This window comes from Armigeres subalbatus, chromosome 1 (assembly GCF_024139115.2).
Source record: "Armigeres subalbatus isolate Guangzhou_Male chromosome 1, GZ_Asu_2, whole genome shotgun sequence".
NCBI lineage: Eukaryota > Metazoa > Arthropoda > Insecta > Diptera > Culicidae > Armigeres > Armigeres subalbatus.
This window is the reverse complement of record NC_085139.1, coordinates 289,197,276-289,220,351: the sequence shown is the minus strand read 5'-3', so window position 1 is coordinate 289,220,351 and position 23,076 is coordinate 289,197,276. Positions and strand designations below refer to the sequence as shown.

At 45.7% G+C, this 23,076-nt stretch overlaps 1 protein-coding gene across 5 annotated transcripts in view; it reads left to right on the top strand.

The window, feature by feature from the left end:
• LOC134207699 (ras-responsive element-binding protein 1) overlaps window positions 1-18,360 on the top strand; it is an 83,177-nt gene extending 64,817 nt beyond the window's left edge. For 2 of the 5 annotated variants that reach the window (XM_062683509.1, XM_062683510.1), the window contains 3 exons: window positions 10,964-14,845; window positions 14,921-15,773; window positions 15,877-18,360. In XM_062683509.1, coding sequence (XP_062539493.1) covers window positions 10,964-14,845; window positions 14,921-15,773; window positions 15,877-16,278 — 5,137 coding nt within the window. In that variant the 3' untranslated portion in view covers window positions 16,279-18,360. Of the gene's footprint in view, window positions 1-1,601; window positions 2,167-10,963; window positions 14,846-14,920; window positions 15,785-15,876 lie in introns of those variants that run through there. The other 3 variants (XM_062683511.1, XM_062683508.1, XM_062683507.1) reach the window with 3 other exon arrangements.
• The last annotated feature ends 4,716 nt before the right edge of the window (window positions 18,361-23,076 follow it).

The following is a 23,076-nucleotide window of genomic DNA, read 5'->3' as shown; positions in this document are numbered from 1 at the left end:
CAAATTCAATCAAAATCCAATTAAAATTAACACAAAGCAAGTTCCATACAAAAAGAATTTCAATTTATCCCCAAACCCAATCGATATCCAGTCAACATCCAAACTAAATTGAATCAAAATCCAAACCGTATTGATATTGAAAGCAATTCAAATAAAATTCCAAATCAAATTCAATTTCAATCCAAACCCGAATGTATTAGAATTGAACACAACATCGCTTCGTATAAAGCAATGCCAAACTCATTAAGAGAATTCACATCAAGCGCCCATTCTTTAGCGATCTTACTCAGGTTTTCTCAAGACGCGATTCTGCTAAAACACAAATTAACTTCAGATGGAACTTCCGAAAGTAAATTGGAATCACACACTGGCTGTGATCTAGAAAAACGCGCAGAAATGATTTCCACCGCTGTCCCGCTCCTAAAAAAAAAGTACACAAACAAAACCCATCAGCGTCTATTATTATGCCCTCCGCTTCACGTGATCCACCCCGGCACTCGCCCCTCTCGTGCATCTAATCCGATTACTGCTACGGCGGTGGAAGTTTGCTGGCTGTTACCCAACTTCCTCGTTTTCTCTGCGTGTCACCACCCGCCCCCACCACCATCCAGGTCCCAGCGAGTTCACATCCTCTTCACGGATGACTGCCTGTAGACCATTCGCAGGACTCGCTTTTCCCAGTTGGCCAATTTTCCCCCTTTTGTTGTGCAGAGCAAAGGAAAATCTACCTGTCCGAGCCGCAGGCAGTTGGGCCCGGTCGCAAAGGCAGCAGCAGCAGCAGCCACAGCCGCCTACTCAGCTCCGGCGATTTTATGTGTGGTGACCCGGGCGATCGCCATGACAACGGATCAATAGATTTCCACGAAATGCTTTCCGCTTTTCCTTCCCGGTGTCCTTGCTCTGGCGAAAAAAAAAAATACACACAGCTCACTGTACGGAATTCGACGAGTCATGACCACCGATCGGTACCGGTGTGTGTGTTTGCGGGGGGAGAGATTTATTACGCCTCTGACATCGAGGGCCCCTCTGCTATATGCTCTCGTCGGCGAAGGGTTCCTGATCGCAAGCGACTGTCTGGCGCGCACGGTGCAGAACAGTGCTGTGTGCGTGGCTCCCTGGTCCTATAGCCAGGCAGCAGGCTCCCGCAACCGAGAGGGAGAACTCCCTCGCACTTGGGCGACTGATGGCGAGTCACCATCATCATCATCAGCAGCAGCAGAGGGGACGTCGTTTTCTCTTTCCGCTGTCTTCTTCCTGTGAGTTTAGAATGATGTGGGATAAGGGGCGGGGGCGAGTGCGAGTGCGGTGGGACGAAGGGAGATACATCCGAGGTCATGTGCAGGAAAGGGGACCAGCTGGGAGCACAGGCAGCACCAGCGGAAAGGTGTTTCAGCGCTATGTAGCCGTTGAGCGCGCGTTACCTCTCCCCTTTCTGAATGGAAACAAGCTGAACCTGAAGCCAGCCAGCAGCAGCACCAGTTGTTATAGTCTCCGTAGTCTCAGCTCGGTTCGGTTCAGGAAACGGTTCTAGGTAGGTGGTTGACGGTGCGCGCGGTGGCAGCGACCGAGGTGACGGCAGCAGGTGTATCTTTTTCCCAGTTCTCTGCTTCCTTTCGGTGTAGTGCTGCCTTGCTGATCCGACGACGGTTTGCGGCTGTGTGCGATTGGAGCCTCACCCATACAGCGACGAGGAGGCACCTCGAGAGGAAGGAAGGCTGATGGTTGGTTCCTCTCTTTCACGGCATCCAGCACAGCGGCAGCGAGGGTTCGCATCGAGTTCGAAGCGAGAGATGAGGTCAGTCGCAGAGATCTCTCTGCCAGGATCAAACGTGTTTCTCGTCGGTTAGCTCGGTCGTGCGTTAGTTCGTTCATTCGTCCGTTGGAAACATATATCTCGAGTGTGTTGTGTAAGAAGCAAGGAATAGCCAGCAAGTGAAGTGCCACAGTGCCAGTGGGGTGAAAAACAAGGTGGCAGTGTGGGGCCGTGTTCTGTTTTATTTTTTATTGGATGACATTCTGCGCGTTATCTGGATCTGCCCGTCCACCACCGCCAGCAATGTCGAGAAGATCTAGTAGGCGCAGTACATCTGCGGGTCGCCCAAAGGGTGGCACTGCCATAGCAACAGCAGACAAACAAAGCCGACTCCGATCCAGCTCTTCTTCGAGGTAAGCCGAGCACCTTAGTTGGAAAACGTGAAATTAAGGAAAAATCAAACAACAGATATCATCTCCTGCCCCGCGAGCAGAGTTTTCTGATTAGTTTAATTTGCTTGCCGTCTTCCACCGGCAACCGTCCACCTCACGTGGACTTCTACCGCGACGATAGAACGAAAATTCGGATTGCGTGACTGCTATTAATTTTCTATGCCACTTCAATCATTTTCCATTTATGTTGTTTCTCCCGTTTCGGTGCTTTCCTCTCTATACGGCGGTGCTGGAAGATAGCTCAGCAAATCTATACCGAGGAGGGTTCGACCGCCCCAACAGTGAAGTGAGTCTGAGACTGCCGCCCTCTTCGCCCCCTGAGTTTGAATTCGAACAATGACTCGCAGCCTCAGCGTTGCTCCGCCAAACGGGCAGAATGAATATCTCGTCCGAAGAAGACGTTCGATCGCGCGGCCATTGTCCCCGTCGCCGTCCGCAGTTTGGGGCGTTTTCAACCTTGAACTTCACTTTCGTGGCGGTGATTTCGAGTGCTGCTGGCTGCCGCCTGCCGCCGCTTCTTTGGTGGCGATGAACAAAGGGTTTTCCCACCGTAGCGCGCATGCCGTGATCGAAGTTAAGTTGTGTCGCGCAGCGTCGTTTGCCTGGCGTGTTCGTTTGTTTGTAGCGGTACGGCGTGCTGGAAGATTTGATTTGAATCGATCTTTTTTGATAATGTGGATATCTGTAACTGTTAAAGTTTGTGAAACGTTTTTGGGAATGAGTGCTAAAGGTTTGTGAATTCGGCACCAACATTTCAAAAGGGCGTAACTGCTTTTGTAAACAAAAGCTTCTCACGTCGCTGGTGGGTTAATTTGAGCCCACCCACGCAATCCAACACCACTGATGGAAGCATCGGATCCTCTTCTTTCATTTAATGGTGCTGGATTGCGTGGGCGAGCACAAATAAGCCCACCAGAGACGTGAGAAGCTCTTGTTTACAAAAGCAGTTTCGCCCTTTTGAAATGTTGGTGCCGAATTGTGTGTTGGGAGAACCAGGGTTTTTTTTCCCTTTTCTTGGCCAAAAACAAGACAGGATCAAAATAGAATTAGTGTGGAGACGATCAATCGATGTTTTTGGAAGAAACCAAACTAACAATATCGTTGCTAAAGGTTCATCATTTATATTCTGAATAATCTGTTTTTGAATATGCTTTAAAGATACCTCCGTGAAAATCTCAGTCTGGTGGACAGAAGAAAACGTTTTTGATATTTTTATTCAACCAATTTCCTTTCAAGCACTTCATTAGTTGAGAAAATCACAATTCACATCAATTTTTAATTAGAATTGGCTTAATTTCAAGACTGCTTCCAAGTTATGTTGCACAGTGCTTTCTTGAACAAAAAAAAATAAAATTTTCTGAAAGATAAAGAATGTTCAAAATGTGACGTGGCAAGAGCAAATTCTCATCAACCGTAAGATTTCTTCTTTCCCATCATTGAACTCCATGTTCTGAGATATCTGTGCTGATTGCCATCGTCAACATCTTTTCCTGCTCGATAAAAGAACAATAAGCTAGGACAAGGCTGTCACAGAAGCTAACTTTAATCAGTGTGAAGTATTGATCTTTTTCATTTCACATCAAGCTTCTCATGTGTTGAATGCTTTGGAATTACGTTGCTGGTTGTCTTTTGAAGCTATTATGCTGAACAAAGGCTAAGAATGAGTACAGAAGCACATTTCCATCAATGTCGATATTCATACGAAACCTGTGCCATAAATGGATTTCTTTTTCTGAGATACTTCAAATTTATTCTGAGATTTGCATTACAGAAATTCTACAAGCAAGAATGCAATCAAATAATTACTCTGACAGGCTGCGTCAAACTTAGCCTTTTTTTTGTAGATTACAGTCATTACATTACACGAGTCGATGTTTTATGATTCGAAATCGACTTTCCATGAGCAAATTATGCCGTATCAAAAAATATGTTCTGGGTTACTGTCCTGGTCCCTTCAAACAGCTTTCCGAGGATTTTCTTTTCCACATCTTTATCTTTCCATGAGTTGAAGTGAAGAAGTGAAAAAAGGATGTCAAACCGGCTCCCAGAAAATGATATTCGATTTTTTTCATTTCGGTTACAATGCATCCCATCAGAAATTGTTTTGGATTTCACACAGAATCTAATTAGGAATTCGGAATCCCATTTCGGGATACGGACAGAATCCCACTTTGGGATTCGGACAAAATTTCACTTTGGGATTCGGACAGACTCCCACTTGGGATTTGGACAGAATCCCACCTTGGGATTCGGACAGAATCCCCTTTCGGATTTCAGACAGAATCTCACTTTGGGATTCGGCCAGAATCACATTTTTGGAATTCGGACAGAATCCCACTTTGGGATTCGGACAAAATTTCACTTTGGGATTCGGACAGAATCCCACTTTGGGAATCGGATAGAATCCCACTTTGGGATTCGGATAGAATCCCACTTTAGGATTGGGATAGAATCCCACTTTGAGATTCGGATAGAATCCCATTTTGGGATTCGGACAGAACCCCACTTTGGGATTCGGACAGAATCCCACTTTGGGATTCGCACAGAATCGCACTTTGGCATTCGGACAGAATTCCACTTTGGTATTCGGACAGAATTCCACTTTGGGATTCGTACAGAATCCCTCTTTGAGATTCGGACAGAATCCCTCTTTGGGATTCGGACAGAATCCCACTTTGGGATTCGGACAGAATCCCACTTTGGGATTCGGACAGAATCCCACTTTGGGATTCGGACAGAATCCCACTTTGGGATTCGGACAGAATCCCACTTTGGGATTCGGACAGAATCCCACTTTGGGATTCGGACAGAATCCCACTTTGGGATTCGGATAGAATCCCACTTTGGGAATCGGATAGAATCCCACTTTGGGATTCGGATAGAATCCCACTTTGGGATTCGGATAGAATCCCACTTTGGGATTCGGATAGAATCCCACTTTGGGATTCGGATAGAATCCCACTTTGGGATTCGGATAGAATCCCACTTTGGGATTCGGATAGAATCCCACTTTGGGATTCGGACAGAATCCCACTTTGGGATTTGGACAGAATCCCACTTTGGGATTCGGACAGAATCACACTTTGGGATTCGGACAGAATCACAGAATCCCATTAGGGATTCGGACAGAATCCCATTCGGAATTCGGACAGAATCCCATTCGGGATTCGGACAGAATCCCATTCGGGATTCGGACAGAAACCCATTCTGGATTTCGACAGAATCCCAGTCGGGATTCGAACAGAATCCCATTCGGGATTCGAACAGAATCCCATTCGGGATTCAGACAGAATCCCATTCGGGATCGGACAGAATCCTATTCGATTTGGACAGAATCCCATTCGGGATTCGGACAGAATTCCATTCGGGATTCAAACTGAATCCCAGTCATTCGAACTGAATTCCAGTCGGGATTCGTACTGAATCCTAGTCGGCATTCGAACAGAATCCTAGTCGGCATTCAAGCAGAATTCCAGTCAGGATTCGAGCAGAATCCCAGTCAGGATTCGAACAGAATCCCAGTCGGGATCGAACAGAATCCCAGTCGGGATTCAAAATCAATCCCAGTCGGGATTCGAACAGAATTCCATTCGGGATTTGAACAGAATCCCAGTCGGGATTCGAAGAGAATCCTAGTTGGGATTCTAAGAGAATCCCAGTCGGGATTCGAACAGAATCCCGGTCGGGGTTTGAACAGAATCCCAGTCGGGATTCGAACAGAATCCTAGTCGGCATTCGAACAGAATCCTAGTCGGCATTCAAGCAGAATTCCAGTCAGGATTCGAGCAGAATCCCAGTCAGGATTCGAACAGAATCCCAGTCGGGATCGAACAGAATCCCAGTCGGGATTCAAAATCAATCCCAGTCGGGATTCGAACGGAATCCCAGTAGGGATTCGAACGGAATCCTAGTCAGGATTCGAACAGAATCCCAGTCAGGATTTGAACAGAATCCCAGTCAGGATTTGAACAGAATCCCAGTCGGGATTCGAACGGAATCCCAGTAGGGACTCTAACAGAATCCCCTTCGGGATTCGGACAGAATCCCAGTCAGGATTCGAGTAGAATCCCAGTCGGGATTCGAGTAGAATCCCAGTCGGATTCGAGTAGAATCCCAGTCGGATTCGAGTAGAATCCCAGTCGGGATTCGAGTAGAATCCCAGTCGGATTCGAGTAGAATCCCAGTCGGATTCGAGTAGAATCCCAGTCGGATTCGAGTAGAATCCCAGTCGGGATTCGAGTAGAATCCCAGTCACAATTCGAGTAGAATCACAGTCACAATTCGAGTAGAATCCCAGTCGGGATTCGAACAGAATCCCAGTCGGGATTCGAACAGAATCCCAGTCGGGATTCGAACAGAATCCCAATCAGGATTCGAACAGAATCCCAATCGGGATTCGAACAGAATCCCAGTCGGGATTCGAACAGAATCCCAGTCGGGATTCGAACAGAATCCCAGTCGGGATTCGAACAGAATCCCAGTCGGGATTCGAACAGAATCCCAGTCGGGATTCGAACAGAATCCCAGTCGGGATTCGAACAGAATCCCAGTCGGGATTCGAACAGAATCCCAGTCGGGATTCGAACAGAATCCCAGTCGGGATTCGAACAGAATCCCAGTCAGGATTCGAACAGAATCCCAGTCGGGATTCGAACAGAATCCCAGTCGGGATTCGAACAGAATCCCAGTCGGGATTCGAACAGAATCCCAGTCGGGATTCGAACAGAATCCTAGTCAGGATTCGAACAGAATCCCAGTCAGGATTTGAACAGAATCCCAGTCAGGATTTGAACAGAATCCCAGTCGGATTCGAACTGAATCCCAGTCGGGATTCGAACAGAATCGCAGTCGGGATTCGAAAAAAATCCCAGTCTGGATTCGATTAGAATCCCAGCCGGGATTCGAAAAGAATCCCAGTCGGGATTCGAACTTAATTCCAGACGAGATTCGAACTGAACCCCAGTTGGGATTCGAACTGAATCCCAGTCGGGATTCGGACAGAATCCCATTCGGTATTCGAACAGAGTCCCATTCGGGATTCGAACAGAATCCCATTCGGGATTCGAACAGAATCCCATTCGGGATTCGAACAGAATCCCATTCGGGATTCGAACAGAATCCCATTCGGGATTCGGACAGAATCCCATTCGGGATTCGGACAGAATCCCATTCGGGATTCGGACAGAATCCCATTCGGGATTCGGACAGAATCCCATTCGGGATTCGGACAGAATCCCATTCGGGATTCGGACAGAATCCCATTCGGGATTCGGACAGAATCCCATTCGGGATTCGGACAGAATCACATTTCAGGACCTTCAAGTCACTCCTGACAGAATCCAAGTTTCAAAGTGCTCGCGTTTTCGGGGGCACACCACTCGATACGGAGGCGGCGAACAACTGTCATTTTTGTTGATTCAGCTTTGCTGCGTCGCAGCATGCGTGAAAAAATAAAAATGACAGTTGTGCGTTGCTTCCGTATCGAGTGGTGTGCCCCCGAAAACGCGAGCACTTTGAAACTTGGATTCTGACAGGAGTGACCTTCAAACGATCACTGCGTAAAGTCGCAAACGGAGTAAAGCCGAAATAGCATTGATCTAAAAAGTCATTTGGCCGAAAAAGTCGTTTGGCTGAAATGCTATTTGGCCGAACAATAGTGATAATCGAGAAGTGAGAATTAAGAAAAGAGAAGTGAGACATCCCTCTTTTCATTTCTTACTTCTTAATTCTTTCTTTTAAAAGAGGGAAATGAAAAATGAAACTTCCCTTCCCACTCCTCATTTCTCATCTCACTTTTCACATTCTCTATTGTTCGACCAAATGGCATTTTCGGATAAATTGTCTCTACTTTCAAACAATCATTTCGACTGAACGGCAGTTCTGGCCAAACGACTTTTTTGGTGAAATGGCCTGTTTGGTCGTATGTCCCTTTTGGCCAAAAAACTTCTTCAGCCAAACATCTTATTAGGTGAACCAGTTTCGACCAAACGTTCAATTCAACAAAATTGAATTCGACTTCATAACTTTTGGCTATAAGTGCTATGCGGACAAATAGCTTTCCTTCCCCAGATGTGATGTTTGGTCGCCAGATGAAGACTACTCTCGACTTGATTCGATCTGCAAAACCTTCATCAACAAACAGTCTTTCGTATCCATTTTAACAGCTGGTTCAGCACTTGTCTACAGGGTAAAGTAGAGGGTAACAACAATGCAGCAAACTGGAAATAACAGCTTGGAGCGGTTATTGAAGCCGTTGGAATCCTGAACTACAATATTCCTCTGTCTTCTGGATGGTATTGCAAATCAGTTACGCCCCAAGTTACAGCGATGTCAAGCAGTAGTCACATCCTGTTCCATGAATAAGCTTCAGAAATACTGATGGGAAGTTTTGTATTACATATCAGCTCCTACTCCACCAATTCCGAATCCTGAACCAACCTTCAGTTTGAATCACAGTCAAGCAGCTCCAGATGATATTTAATTCTGGATGACGGCAATACCGACTTTTTTTTGCATCAACACCTTAAGTGGGACACCGAAATCCGTACAACTAACCGCATCAAAATGCTCAATTATCTCTTGGTAAGCACAGTTCGAACATGGAACTTACATTCTTTGTCCTTATCCCGTTTCTGTTTCCGAAGTATTGTACTTTAACGAATTGATAACCATGAACAGTTAAGTAAAAATAGATATAATAACTTTCCGTGGACGGATTTCGAATCAAGGGATCTAAACCCGTGCAGCTATTTTATGATTTAATATATAAATGAGTTAAACGTAAAATCACGTACCTTCGAAGCGGTCCTTGTGATTCATACACTTCCAATCAAACGTTAGTCATTAGTTAGTTGGGATAAAAATGCACTGACTTTTTATATCACTGGCGTTTGTTTTACTAGGACAAGAAAAATAAAAGACAACGAATAAAACATGTTCAAAATAATATTATGGATTGCTTTGATTCCATTTGAACGATAATCATTTAATTAGACTGTCGACCTGTCAACACTAATAAACTAATAAACAACGCGCCCCTCACTGCTTCTCATAGGCCTCGGACTACTGCGATCCGATGACGCGATTATGCAATTTCGCCTTCAACAGAACTGAACGAGCGAGCATTAAGCAAAAACGCCCGAACCGCAAACGCGCACCGCGCCAGGACGGCTCGCAGCTTCCGGTGTCGCGCCTTGAGGAGAAGCTGATTAGGAATTCAAGCTGCGATGCAGCCGATTAAAATTAACGCCTTCTACATGACGCGCGAGATGGGTGATGGTGATGTTGATGATGATGATGTGGGGGACCGGGGCCATAAATTACACATGCGCGTGATGTGCGGTGCTGCTGCGACGACGTTTTGGATCTCTCTTCCGAGAAGACTCTTATTCTTGTGTGTGAATAAGAAAACGTCTTACGATCTTGATAAGCATGCGTGAAGCGTTGGTGATAATTTGAATTTTACGACGACGTTCTTTTTCTGTTCCTTGAACTGCGCCGGATGTTGGTCTCCCCCTTTCGAACCGATCAATCAAGAAGCCTCCCCTCAAGGCTTCTTCGGATAGACTTTGACCTCGCATTTGCGTTATCGTCCAGTTTCGCAAGAAAAAGCGGGGTTTCCAACGGTGACAGATTGAATGTTGACTCCATCGGTCGTTGCGTGATTGACGTGTGCCCATCAGCGCCTGTTAGTTGACAGATGATGAATCAGTCCGTTGCCGTCTATCTCCGCGGGCTTCCTTATCTGCCAGCGTTCTTCAAATAAAGGCGTAGATGCGCTTTCCTCCATCCAAATGAACGGCGACGACGACGACGACGGCAGGTGATTGAAGGTGATCTAAATTTTCGCGTTTTACGGCTTGTTCCTTTCCGGGACGCTGACGTGGCCGCCCGGGCGGCTTCACGGGCCTTTGATGTTGATCTCCGCACCTGAACCGTTCGGTGTCGTTCCAGTCGCGCCGCGACTGGAGGAGATTGCGAAACTTCTCTCTTCCGGACTGGTGCATGATGATGAGTCGGTTCACTTGGAGGAACAAAGATGACCCAGTCCCAAGTCCGCCTCGAATCGAGTGGATGTGGTGGCCTACCTGACGCTCTTATCAGACCGCGCCGAGGAAAGGTGTCCTAAGCTCACATGAGCGCTGATAAGTTGATAAGTGATTGATCACACGCGGGAGAAGATGGAAGACTTGCGCGGGCACGACATCCACCATCGGTCTTCTCCAGACCGGTTTCCTCTCGTCCCTTTAGTCGGGGGTGCGATATGCGGATGATGATGATGATGACGCTAATCACATTCGGAAAAAGATAATGGTTTCTTCATTTCATAGAATGGAGGATGACGGATGTCGCTCGTTTGAGAGGTGTTTATTGACTGATTGAATCACTGGGTCTGGTATAGAAGCACTTCTCACAAACGACGATTTTATCTCGGGGCAAAGGTTTTGAATTTGAAAACAAATTTGAACAATCATTTATTTTCCAAATGTCTCCACCTTTTTTGAACTACTGGGCTACCGATTTCTTTCCGTTTGTTGTAAGAAATTGTATTCCCAGAATAGATATTTTAGCGTTTACTGTTGTAAAATTTGTAATTAAACACACATCACCTGGCTTATCATCGAATTCCACGCAAGATTGAGCCAGGTCGCGCTCAAAACTTTACTGCCCTCGTAAACCTCTTATCGGTCTCGGCTTCCGCGAAAAGCAATTTAGCACTCCTTCTAACCACATCCCTTCTTTGTATCCTCGTTCACAGATCGCAACCAGCCATGGATCTGCGCCGGTTGTCGTCCCACTCGGACTCCTCGCAGGAACCGATGGACATGAGCTCCGCAAACCGAACGGCCAACATCAGCAGCAGTAGCAGCACCAGCAGCAGCAGCAATGTCAGCGACGCCAACAGCTCCTCCCTAAACAACAACAACAATAACCACCACCAGCTCCTCAGCAAAGCCCTCAGCAACCACCAGCACAGTCGCAGTCAGCAGCACACCAGCACTGACGACCATTCCGACAATGCGGACTCGGATGAACATCAGCGACAGCCATACTCTCTATCAGCACTGACAAAAGAGCAGCAGCGCGAGGTCCTGCAGAACGTGCTGCGCCGCAAAGCCCGCCTTGAGTACGGCCTGGAGGTGGATGCCGCCGAAAAGGTGGCCAAAGCCTACATGGAAAACAACAACAGCGTCTGCCCCAGCTGCCCCATCTGCGGCGTCATCTCCCTGAGCAAGCATGACCTAACGGAGCACATCCGGTCGAAGCACAATAACAACAAAACTGGCACCACCGGGGACAACGGTGAGGGTCAGTTTGTGTGCAAGGTCTGCTCCAAGGTGCTCTCGTCGGCGTCCTCGCTCGATCGGCACGTGCTGGTACACACGGGGGAGCGGCCATTCAACTGCAAGTACTGCAACCTCACCTTCACAACCAATGGGAACATGCACAGGCACATGCGAACCCATAAGCAATCGGAACGGGAGAGCTACGAAAGCGACGGATCGACGGACAGCGGAGGGAGCAGCGGTGGCAGCAGTGGCTTGGCCAACAACAACAACAATTCCTACAACAGCAACTACGACGGCGAGGGAAAGCGAAAGAACTCGGATGAAAACGTGCACTACAAGCGCAAGATCCGGACCATCAACAACAACATCCTGGACGGCAGCGTGACAGAGGGTGTGCAAAAGTTCTGCTGCCCAGTTTGCATCCGAAACGATTTCTCCAGCATGGTCAGCTTGGAAAACCACATGGACCGGGAACATCCGCAAATTCCGGCCAAATGCAGACACTGCGAAGTGGTTTTCAAGAGCTACAAAGCGCTAAACGCGCACCGTTGCGGCAACAACAACTACCAAAACATTATGCCTGGATTCAAAGATTTGACGTTCGTCGACTTCTCCAGCGAAAAGTTCCCCCTCATCGCGAAGAGTGTCTGCGAGCAGAGCATCCGAACTCCTGTCACCAGTCAGAAGTTCGAATGCGACAAGTGCTATCGGGCCTTCCCGTGCTCGAAAACACTCGACATGCACATGAAGGACTGCGGCGTACTGGACAACAGCTTCAGCAGCCCCGCCAGCAAACGCAAATGGAAAACCAGCGAAGGCTCGTCGGAAGAGGACGTCAAGCGGGACGATTTCTTCGCCAATCTGGACCTTCAAAACAAATCCATGTCCACCAACATGTCCTCGAACGTGTCCGAGGCCCCGACGACGCCTTCTTCGCTGGACAAGTCCTTCTCCTCGCCCGTCGTTTCGCGAGAAATCAAACAGGAATCGACGACCTACTACCAACATAGCGGTGCCAACTTCCCCACCCAGCAGGACACCAAAGATCTTGCCGACATACAGTCCATCATCAACGTAACCTCATCGGGCAGTTTCTTCCGTCAGTTGGACAAAGACCCGTACCCGCCCCTCAAGGACGAAGAGGAAGCTCAAGATGCCTTCACGGCGGAATTCCGCAAGATGAAACTCCGCGGCGAGTTCCCGTGTCGTCTTTGCACCGCCGTCTTTCCAAATCTGCGCGCTCTGAAGGGGCACAACCGCATCCACGTGTCGGCCGCTGGCCCTGGCCCTTACCGCTGCAACATGTGCACCTACATGATAAACGACAAAGCGACCCTCATCCGGCACATGCGAACTCACAACGGAGACCGACCGTACGAGTGCGCCCTCTGCAATTACGCCTTCACGACGAAAGCCAACTGCGAGCGCCATCTACGCAATCGACACGGCCGCACTAGCCGGGACGAAGTCAAGCGCGCCATCATCTACCATCCCTCGGAGGACTCGTCCTGCGAAGATCCGCTCAAGAAGATGCAAATGTTCAACACCCCACCCACCGACCTCGAACGGGACGTCGACGTGGAGCACCCCAAAGATCGCAGCACGCCCGTCCTGAGCCACAATGATATGCGCGTCATAGCCAAACCGCTGAACCTAGTCACCAAAATCGACAGCAACCCGATGCCTACCACTCCTGCCAAGATCCAGGTCAAGAGTTTGGAGAAGTTGAACCAGCTGACACCTCCGCAAGAGGAACCCTACGGCATCCTCGACTTGAGCAATAAACCGAAACCGATCACCCGCAAAGAGGACGATTCCGATTGCTGTGTTTCGGAGGATGACGATGATGAAAACGACGAGGATGAAGACGACGAAGATGACGGCCGCCGAGACGATGACGCTGAAGATGAGGACGAAGAAGATCAGCAACAACCAGCCAAAATGCCGAAACTGGATCTCATGTTTGAGAAGCAGCAGCTGCAGCTGGTGCATCAAAAACTATTCAGTGAAGCCCTCACGGACCCCAACCGCTACTTCCAGCTCAGTCAACTGTACAGCCGCTGCGGCTTCCCGGCAATGCCATTCCCGCTTCCACTGTTCCTGAATAACCCTCTTCTGTGCGCTCCGGGAGCCCTCGGCGATATGAAAAACTTCTTCCCCAAAGAGTTTCCCGCCATGTTGCCGCAAATGTCCGGCGGAAGCCTCGTCGGGAAACCATTCCTCCCGTCGTCGGAATCGCCCAACCCGATACCCTCAATGCCCCTATCCGTGAAACTCCCGTCACCGGAATCGTCGTCAAAGCCCAAATACATCCCCCACCCCTCAATTCCCCAGTCCGTGAATCACAACCTCCCGTCTCCGGTATCGTCGCACACACCTCCACCGCCGCCACCCCCCGCGATGCCAACCATTCCCATCGGGAACGGCCCCGTCAAAATGGTCATCAAGAATGGAGTCCTGATGCCAAAGCAAAAACAACGCCGCTACCGTACGGAGCGGCCCTTCGCCTGCGAGCACTGTTCGGCCCGGTTCACACTTCGTTCGAACATGGAGCGGCACATCAAACAGCAGCATCCCCAGTACTGGTCCCAGCGGCAGCGCGGGGGCCACCACATGATGCGAGGTCGCGGAGCAAGCCACCATGCGGGCATGTCGGGCGGCCATCATCACCCGCCATCGGCAATGTCGGCCACCACGGTGGCGGCGACGGCGGCTGCGTCGCCATTTGGCAGCATCTCCGAGCAGGTCAAGTACGCCATCTTGGCACAGCAGTCAGGAAAGGCAGGCGGTCGCACAGGCGAGGGCAGTGCGATGAGCAGCATGCTTCACAATATCATTGCTCAAGGACAGAATCCGTATCAGGCTCTGCAGCAGGAGCACCAGCAGCGAATGCAGCTGGAGATGCAGCAGAAGGTTCAGCAGCAGCAACAACAACTGGGCCGATCGAACATCAGTCTCAGCGGAATGAGCAATAACAACGGCCACGGGGAGGACCTTGAGGAGGAAGAAGATGAGCGCGAGTTGGTGATTGACGAAGAATTTCACCCGGAGGATTTGAGCAAGGGCACGGAATCGGAAGATGAAAGACCCACAAAGAAGGAAAGTCCGGTGTTTCAGCATCAGATTTTGAAGCAGAAACTGGAAGAGAGCAAGGAGCAGAGACAGCAAGCAGCTAAGGCCGTAGCAGAGAATATTCTGGAGCAGGCGATGCGCCAGCACAAGCAGCTGGACAGAGAAAAGGAGAAGGAGGCAGCCAAGGATGCGGACAGCGGAAAGGACGAGAGTGATTTGGTTTCGGTTTCCAAACTGGTGGACAACGCAACGAACGTGGCGTTCGAAAACTATTTTAGGTAAATTTCGACTTCTTTTTCGTAGTTAGCATCTAAGATCTTTGGAATATTATTAATGAAAGGTTTCTCTTACAGCAGACCTGATGTTCCACTGTCACAGGACCAGAGTGATGAGGAGGGCTTGGTGGCATCCGGATCGGCTTCGGAGAGTAACAACTCCGGCACAGACGATCCCAATCCATCGTCTCTCCAGCAGAAAAAGAAATCCGCGTACAGTTTGGCGCCCAACCGCGTCAGCTGTCCGTACTGTCAGCGGATGTTCCCGTGGTCCAGCTCTCTCCGGCGTCACATTCTCACGCACACCGGCCAGAAGCCGTTCAAATGCTCTCAATGTACGCTGCTCTTCACTACAAAATCCAACTGCGATCGGCACCTGCTGCGAAAGCACGGTGACGTTGAATCGGCCATGTCGATTCCGGTGCCGATCGATGACCTGCTGGACCCGAAACCGGAGCCCGTTCCGGTTGCCGTCGCCGAAGCCATTGCCAAATCCAAAGCCACTCCACCAACTTCCCGCCCAGTCAGCCCAAAGCCCCAACCTGCTCAACCCACAGAAGAACACAAGCAAATCACCCCCGAAGCGGAACCGGATGAAGCTGAAGCAATCGCGTCACACGACCCGCCGAAAATCAAGCAAGAACCCTCCGCCGATGAAGAGCCTCACATTTCACTGGATGACCCCAGCATCCCTCCGATCAACTCCGATCTCCCGTTCAAGTGCCACCTGTGCGACAGTTCCTTCACCGATCGAGTCTCCTGCCTGGATCACATCAAGCTGGTGCACGCGCATGACTTTGCGCTGCTAATGAACAAAGTGACGCTGGAAGCGGACAGTGAAGCCCCCTCGGCCTCGCCCGACGACGACGAGAGCGGCAACAATGGCGAAGGTGGCCGGGGTGGAAAGTACCCCGACTACGCCAATCGGAAGGTAGGTCGCAGGTCAGTTTTAAACAACGACGCCGACAAGTGCCTTCACGGACGATCGTAGCAATACTTATTCGATGCTTTTTCCTTTCGTGTTTCCCCTACAGGTAATCTGCGCCTTTTGTCTGCGTCGCTTCTGGTCGACGGAAGATCTGAGGCGCCACATGCGTACGCACTCCGGCGAGCGGCCGTTCCAGTGCGAAGTGTGCAAACGCCGATTCACCCTGAAGCACAGTATGCTGCGGCACCAGCGGAAACACAAGTGCGGCCGCCTGAACGGAAGTCTGTCGAAGGCAGCGGCCGCCGCTGCCGGTGGCAACAGTTCCGACCTGAGCGACGACGAACCGGACCATCCGGTCACGCTAACGGCCATGGCCCGGTCCAAGTCACTGCTGAGCAATTCGGACCTGATTGGCAACCTGCTCGGCATCAACGATCAGGGCATCCTGAACCGGATGCTGCTCGGGTCCGCTTCGGAAGCGGCCAAATTGCTCGGCGTCGATAAGTAAGTCCGGGAGGGGCGTGGCGGGCGATGGAGGGAAGCATAGAAGCCGTGAAATTCTAGTCATTTTCGATTTTTTTTTGTTACATGATTTCTAAAAACAAACACATTGAAACGAGTGATCTTGCGTGTAAATAGATTTCTATATGGAATGCTCTCCTTAGGGGCGGTTCTTTGAAGGGTATTAGGACCTCGAATAATGCGTCAGCTTGGTCGCTGGTAGGAGTTGGATCGCCAAATTCCACAAAATATCAATTCTAATTCATAACAAAAATATAATATGCCTTAACAGACATCGAAAATCAAAAATTCAACTAGCGAGTAAGGGTTGTGTAGTGTGGTAGGTATTTATTTCAACAATAAGTGGTAAGAGATGCAGAGAGAGAGTCCTACAACAGGGCGTTGTAATTTATATTTAGGAAGCAGCCTTTTTACGCATGAACCGAAGTGGCTTATAAACAATAGTGACGAGTAGCTAAAATTGTACTTAAATCGCTCATCGCCGTTCTTTTGCGGCAACACTGGAGCAGTACAGAGAGAATCAAAATTTGTTGTTTAGAGATAATTTATGAATTTAGGGAAGGAAAATAGTAGCCGTCGTTCAGACATATTGTTTTATTGATAGGACTAGGCCGTTTGTTGCACTGAACGAAAACACCAAGCTTGTTTCATTATTTTAGTTAAGTGTTCTCTCTTAGAGTTTGTTTTAGTTGTTTTATGTTTTACCTCAATCAGATTGCATAAGTCAGCGTTTTTAAGACTGTTTTATTCTTTTTTACATTCCTCTTTTTATTGCAAATATGCTTAATATTTAGTTTAGGACGTAGTCATGATTATTTTTTACGAACAGATCAACTGCTTCATTAAAAAACTTTTTAGGTTTCCCATTGCTCATATCATTATAAGAATATACTTTTAAACAAAAATACACAAAGTGTGTGCGTGCATACTAGCGTTATAATTTACCGACACGTGGAAGAAACGGATGTGCCTCTTGTAGAAAACGGATTTTTAATCATTCTTCTAATCTACTTAAAATAAATGATAGCAATTAAGAACATTTCCCTCCCTCTAAGAGGCTCTGAGCCTTATTCGTGCAGCGATTCTCTAGCAACGTTTGTTTGTCCTGTCCCCACCTATGACGCGGGGGATCTCCCCCATAGTAGTTGTACATACAGAGTACTTAAAACCAATTTTTAGGCTTTTTATTATTTAATTTTATTATTTACTATTGTCAATAATTGATTCGCGTGTGAAAAGACTTAAACCGAAACAATATACAGCAGATAACCAAAGTTGCGAAAGACGATGACCGCGGGAGCCCGTATCCGGGTTGTGTTCGGGATCGAAACCACACCCGTATGAGAAAAGGGAAAACAATTTTTTTCGAGTGCAATTCATAGCAAAGAGAACGACTTTTTTTCTATTAACTTAATAAAGAAGAAACAAATTTATGGGAATTCCAAAGATGAAAAGAACCTAATTTTACGTTCATAACTTAAATAAAACCGAACAACGCAAGTCAAGGATGTGTACTTTTCATACGTTCACAATACGAAGAAACCTAACCTTAGATAAAAAAAAACTTTAACCTTCAAGTGCCATCGAAGAAAAAGTGCGTGCGCCAAGCACCGGAAAGACGTTTATTGCTCATTCAGTTTGACCTAATGTAAAAAAAAACGCAGCGATCAAAGCCAACTCGTCTTATCTTAGTTCTGCACTACATAATTCGGTAAAATTCTCCAATTCAAACGAAAAGAAAAGGAATGGAAGATCGTGACGTGCGATGACACGAGGACAGAATAAATCATAATAACTTATTATTAGGAACATTGTTACAAACATCCACGGCACGATTCGGTGCCGGTCCTTGCTAATTCCTCTGAATGACGATGATGGGCGGACGTTTGTGAACAGTTTTGCAGCCAAGAAAAAAAAACACACATTCACTATCAATGTCGGATAAGTTACGGAAACTACGATTCAAACTTAACTCTTAACTTAAAAGCATAGTTACTTATATATTATATATATGAATAAAACATGATCTATGATTGAAATATATCAATAAACTTTTGAAAAGATTAAATTTTTGAAGTGTTAAATCAGTCAGATATCCGAAATCAAGACCCTTTATTGATTTAAAATGAACCTACAGCTAACCATTATTGGCATAAATAAGGCTAGCCTGACCCTCCCCAGACCCACTTGTGCCCCCCTCCAGAAAATTTAAAAATCGAACCCCAAAATAGTAGGGGAATGACGGCTTTAGCATGTTTTATTCTATTATTGTCAGGGAGTTTTTAGGACTGTTTATGCTCAAATTTGGCCTAAACATTCTTTGCATTTCAAAGAATATTGTGGCCAAATTTCATGAAATTCAGTCGACAAAACCCCCTGCCAAAACAGAACAAAACCTGCCAAAGCCGTCTTTTCCCCTAAATTTTTATGTGCCACAATTTTTTTTCCTCATTCCGCATTGCATCGTATGTTTTCTTTGATAAATTTTTCGGCAAAGTATCAAATTTGTCGTTGCAAAATGTGAAGTCCAAGTAATATAGATTTTTCAGATTTTTATTGCCAATTGCTTCCATTGTCATTCATTAATTGAGCGTTTGCAAAGGGTTTATTGATTATACCAAGTAAAAAAAAATAAGATTGTTTAAAAAGATATACATTCCTGTTCCGTCATTCAACTGTTATGGAACGTACACACGGTCAAGCAGTTTGACCAACATTGACTCCACTTCTCGTTTATTCCAACATCCATCTAGTTTTACCAACAGCGGCACGAACAATAAATTTATTCGACAAACAATATCACACAGGAACGGCCGAAGTGCCAACTTGAGTACCAACCATCAAAAAATATATGGGGGTTTGTGCAACTTCAATACAAATGTTCAAACATGTTCGGCGAACCTTGACTCCACCCCCGACAACTCAAACCAAAATCAAAACGTTTTAATTTTTTCCAACCGAGCTGCCAACTGTCAAATGGTTGTTCGAACAACTTCACACACGTTCCAACAAAGCAGCAACCGAAGTGTTTTTTGGGGGTGGAGTCAATGTTCGTCAAACTGCTTGACTGGTGTGTACGTTGCATTAGATTTAAACGAAGTTGAAACATTATTCGACCAGAATTAAAAAAAAACATAATCGTAACTTTCTATATATATTATTGGTTCCCATACTTGTATGCTCCTAAATCCAGCCAATGAGAGTTCCAACGACAATTCTTTTTAAAACCTTTCCACAATAGAAATTGGATATTATTCAAGTATGGCACAAAACAGTTGATCAAATATTTTTTTGTAGAATGTCCTTAATCCAGATGATTATTTTTCACTGTTTAACAAAACTCGTTCTTTTGTAACCTAACAGATATGCCTTTCTTAAGCCTCCTACGCAATGCAGCGGAACGGCGATGGAAGCCAACCCCGTGAAACAAGCACTAGTTCTTGAAGCCACCGTTTGTTGGTGTGGCGCTAGTGCTGTTCTTGAAGTTTAAAGCTCCGTTCATATTGTACCGTACATGTCGCGCGGGTATTTAATTATGTATCGCAAAATGATTTTCGATTGTGAAAATTTAAATTTCAATAACTTAAGTTATATTGTTCTGTTTTCGTCATTAATTCAGCATTTTACTTGCGGTAATAGCTGCCACAATATAATTATCATCAAAATCAGCAGAATTTATCACCGAAAAACCCAATAAATAAATTTCGATAGCCGCCACAATTTAACATGTTCTGGTAAGGTGCAATCTATTTGACGTTTGTCTTGTGTAGTTTGTCATCGCAGCGATCATCATCATCTTCGTGAATTTATCATTATTGGCGAATAAAGGTTGCATGAAGAAGAAGTCTAAGGATAATATTTGAAAAAAATGCACGAGGAAACATACGGGAAGTTTTTAAAACTCTTTCCAAACATTTTAGGAGCAATTTAATTAAAAACGGTTAGCAGTACGGGGCTGGACCTTCCTTCTACTGCATAATAAACGCAATTTTTCGATTTCAAATTTTATTTTGTGATATCACACTTGATACACAGTATGAAAAAAGTCCAACCCCGTACTACTTTCCGTTTTAAATCAAATTACTTCTAGACATTCCACTAAAAGAGTTTAAAATAAGCGGCCATTATAGCGCTCGTAACATGCTGTACATGACCACATAAACTGGGTTAAGCAAATTTTGAGATTAATTTCAAATATATTATAACTCTGTCAATTATCATCCGATTTTGACAATTTAGGGATGCCAGAACCGGAAATTTAATATTGTTTCACAGTATGTTTACAGGGCCGGCTAAGGTCCTTCGAGGACTAAGTTTGTCAGAATCCGAATGAAAACAAACATTAAGGTCCGTCTCATTTACCGAAAAATTAGGGTAACCAACTTGATTTGGACCCCTATTTAGACCCCTACATATCCTGTTGACATTTTATTGATATCTGAACTAAATTCAATGCCGCTGCTGAATCCCGCATGGTGTTTATGCAAATAAGATTGCTGCGAATGTGTTTGACTAGTTTCCTGTGCGAAAATAACGACATTTGGATAAAATGTTAATGAAATCATTTTTTTCAAGAAGGCAAGCGTTACAATGCGTTACGCTTCAAAGTATACATCAATGAATATTTCAGAACGAACACAATCAGTTCTTGTTGAAATTGCAAATTTGAATCGATGCAATCTTCTCATTGATGCATGTTAATCGAAAGATAAGACTTTGCTTTAGCTCAAATGACCTGTGCAAATTGAAAATTCATTTTTGTAGAGACTAAAAGGGGGGTGTCCAAAATGTGTGCATTTGGGGGTCCAAAATATGATGCACTTTCCAAAACAAAAAATATTTTCATTTCAGATAGTTAAAAATCTCAGCGATTTATAAACATCCGATGCCCAAATTCCTTTTCATAAATAATTTAAACAAAATTCAAATATGAACAGAAAACTGCTAGAGATACCAGCGTTTTTTAATTTTGCTTCAGATTCCAACGAGAATAGTGTTCTTAAATTTGGAGGAAAAATAAATCACTGCTGATCAATCAGTTGGTTTGCAGGCTTATTTTTTCTACTTGCAAAAATATGTTTTTTTTAACAGAACGACGCATTAGAAATTAAAGGCCCACTCTTTATCAAAATGCCAAATATTTGTCAAATTCCTTCAGACATCTATCAAACCGTTAAGATATCGACATGGGTATCAGAAAGACTTGACAAATTTGTTATTATTAATAATTTGATATTTGTTATTGTGACAAATACAGTACTGATAACTTTTGCGCTATAACGAAACATGTGTATCTGAAATTAACGAATCAGCTATTGAGATAGGGACACGGCAGGTATTTTCGTCTGTTCGTCATAGTCTCGAAAACCAATAAAAGAGAAGCTTTTTTGTAAAACTCATACGTACCAAATCGTAAGCTCAGGAGAAACGTTCTGCTATAGTGGAGTTCTAGCAAATGTACGTTGCTTTCGTTTGTTTTTAGCCCCTATGACGATGGACGGAAATACCTGCCGTGTCCCTAATTGCAATACATTTATGAAACATATTTTAGATGGTGCGCTTAAAAAAAACTGTTTCTTTATTTTTCATTCAAATTAAATCTCTTCTCGAGCGATATTGTCGCATGCGTCACTGTGTTCCGTGCTTAAAGCAACAGCTTGACAGCTAGCACCAAGTTTAGCACCAAGTTTTTGGCTTCAATCATATTGTATGCAGATGACAGCCGTTTCAGGGGGCTGATGGAAACGGCAAGATTTGACAGTTCAATCAAAGGTAATTGCCTATTTCCGGGGATTAAACCACCCGACTTGGACGTTAATTTACAATGTTATGAAAACTCATATGTGAATATGTACGTTATGTGGAAGATATTGATTTGAAAAATGTATTGGAGGTAACCACTTTCCCTTCGATGGGACTCGAACCCATGACCCTACAGTAACGCTAGACTGGTGCTTTAACCACCTAAGCTACGAAGGACCTCCGTCGGCCTTCTCAACCTAGAGGCTACTGAACTAGCTCGAGATTCCCAAATTGGACGCATAGTCGAATTACTCGCAATCCATTTCTCAAGCCAATACTTCCACATGTGTATAGTACACGTCCACATTAGAGGAGCGTGAGTATTTAGAATGTCTGGCGGCTATACACATTCTTCATCAGCAACTGTACTGATCAAGTGAGGTTGTGTAAGCTATTTGCCAGTCGATCGTCAAGCTCAGACCCGACCGCATTGCGTAGGCAAGAGCACGCAACTCAGGTTCAGTTCAATCAAAGTTAATTGCCTATTTCCGGGGACCCTACTGTAGGGTCATGGGTTCCAGTCCCATCGAAGGGAAAGTGGTTACCTCCAATACATTTTCCAAATCAATATCTTCCAAATAACCTACATATTCACATATGAGTTTTCATAACATTTTAAATTAACGTCCAAGTCGGGTGGTTTAATCCCCGGAAATAGGAAATTAACTTTGATGGATTTAAATGATGTTAATTGAAAGTATATAAAAGAATGGTCAAAGATTAAGTAACTCTGAAAGAGGGAGGGTCCTAGAAATATCTACTTTCACACGAAAAACATTGTTGTTTATTATATACAAAAAACTACAGAGATAAAAAATTTTCTTCAAAGAAAAATTACTAATTACGTAACTGAAAATTTGACAATTTCATCACCCCTCCCCTCTATCTTACACTTTTTGTATGAATCCTCTAAAAATTTTATAAATCGTCATACATCTTGCAACCCTTCCCAGCTCAGCGTTGCGAAGTTTACGGATGTTTC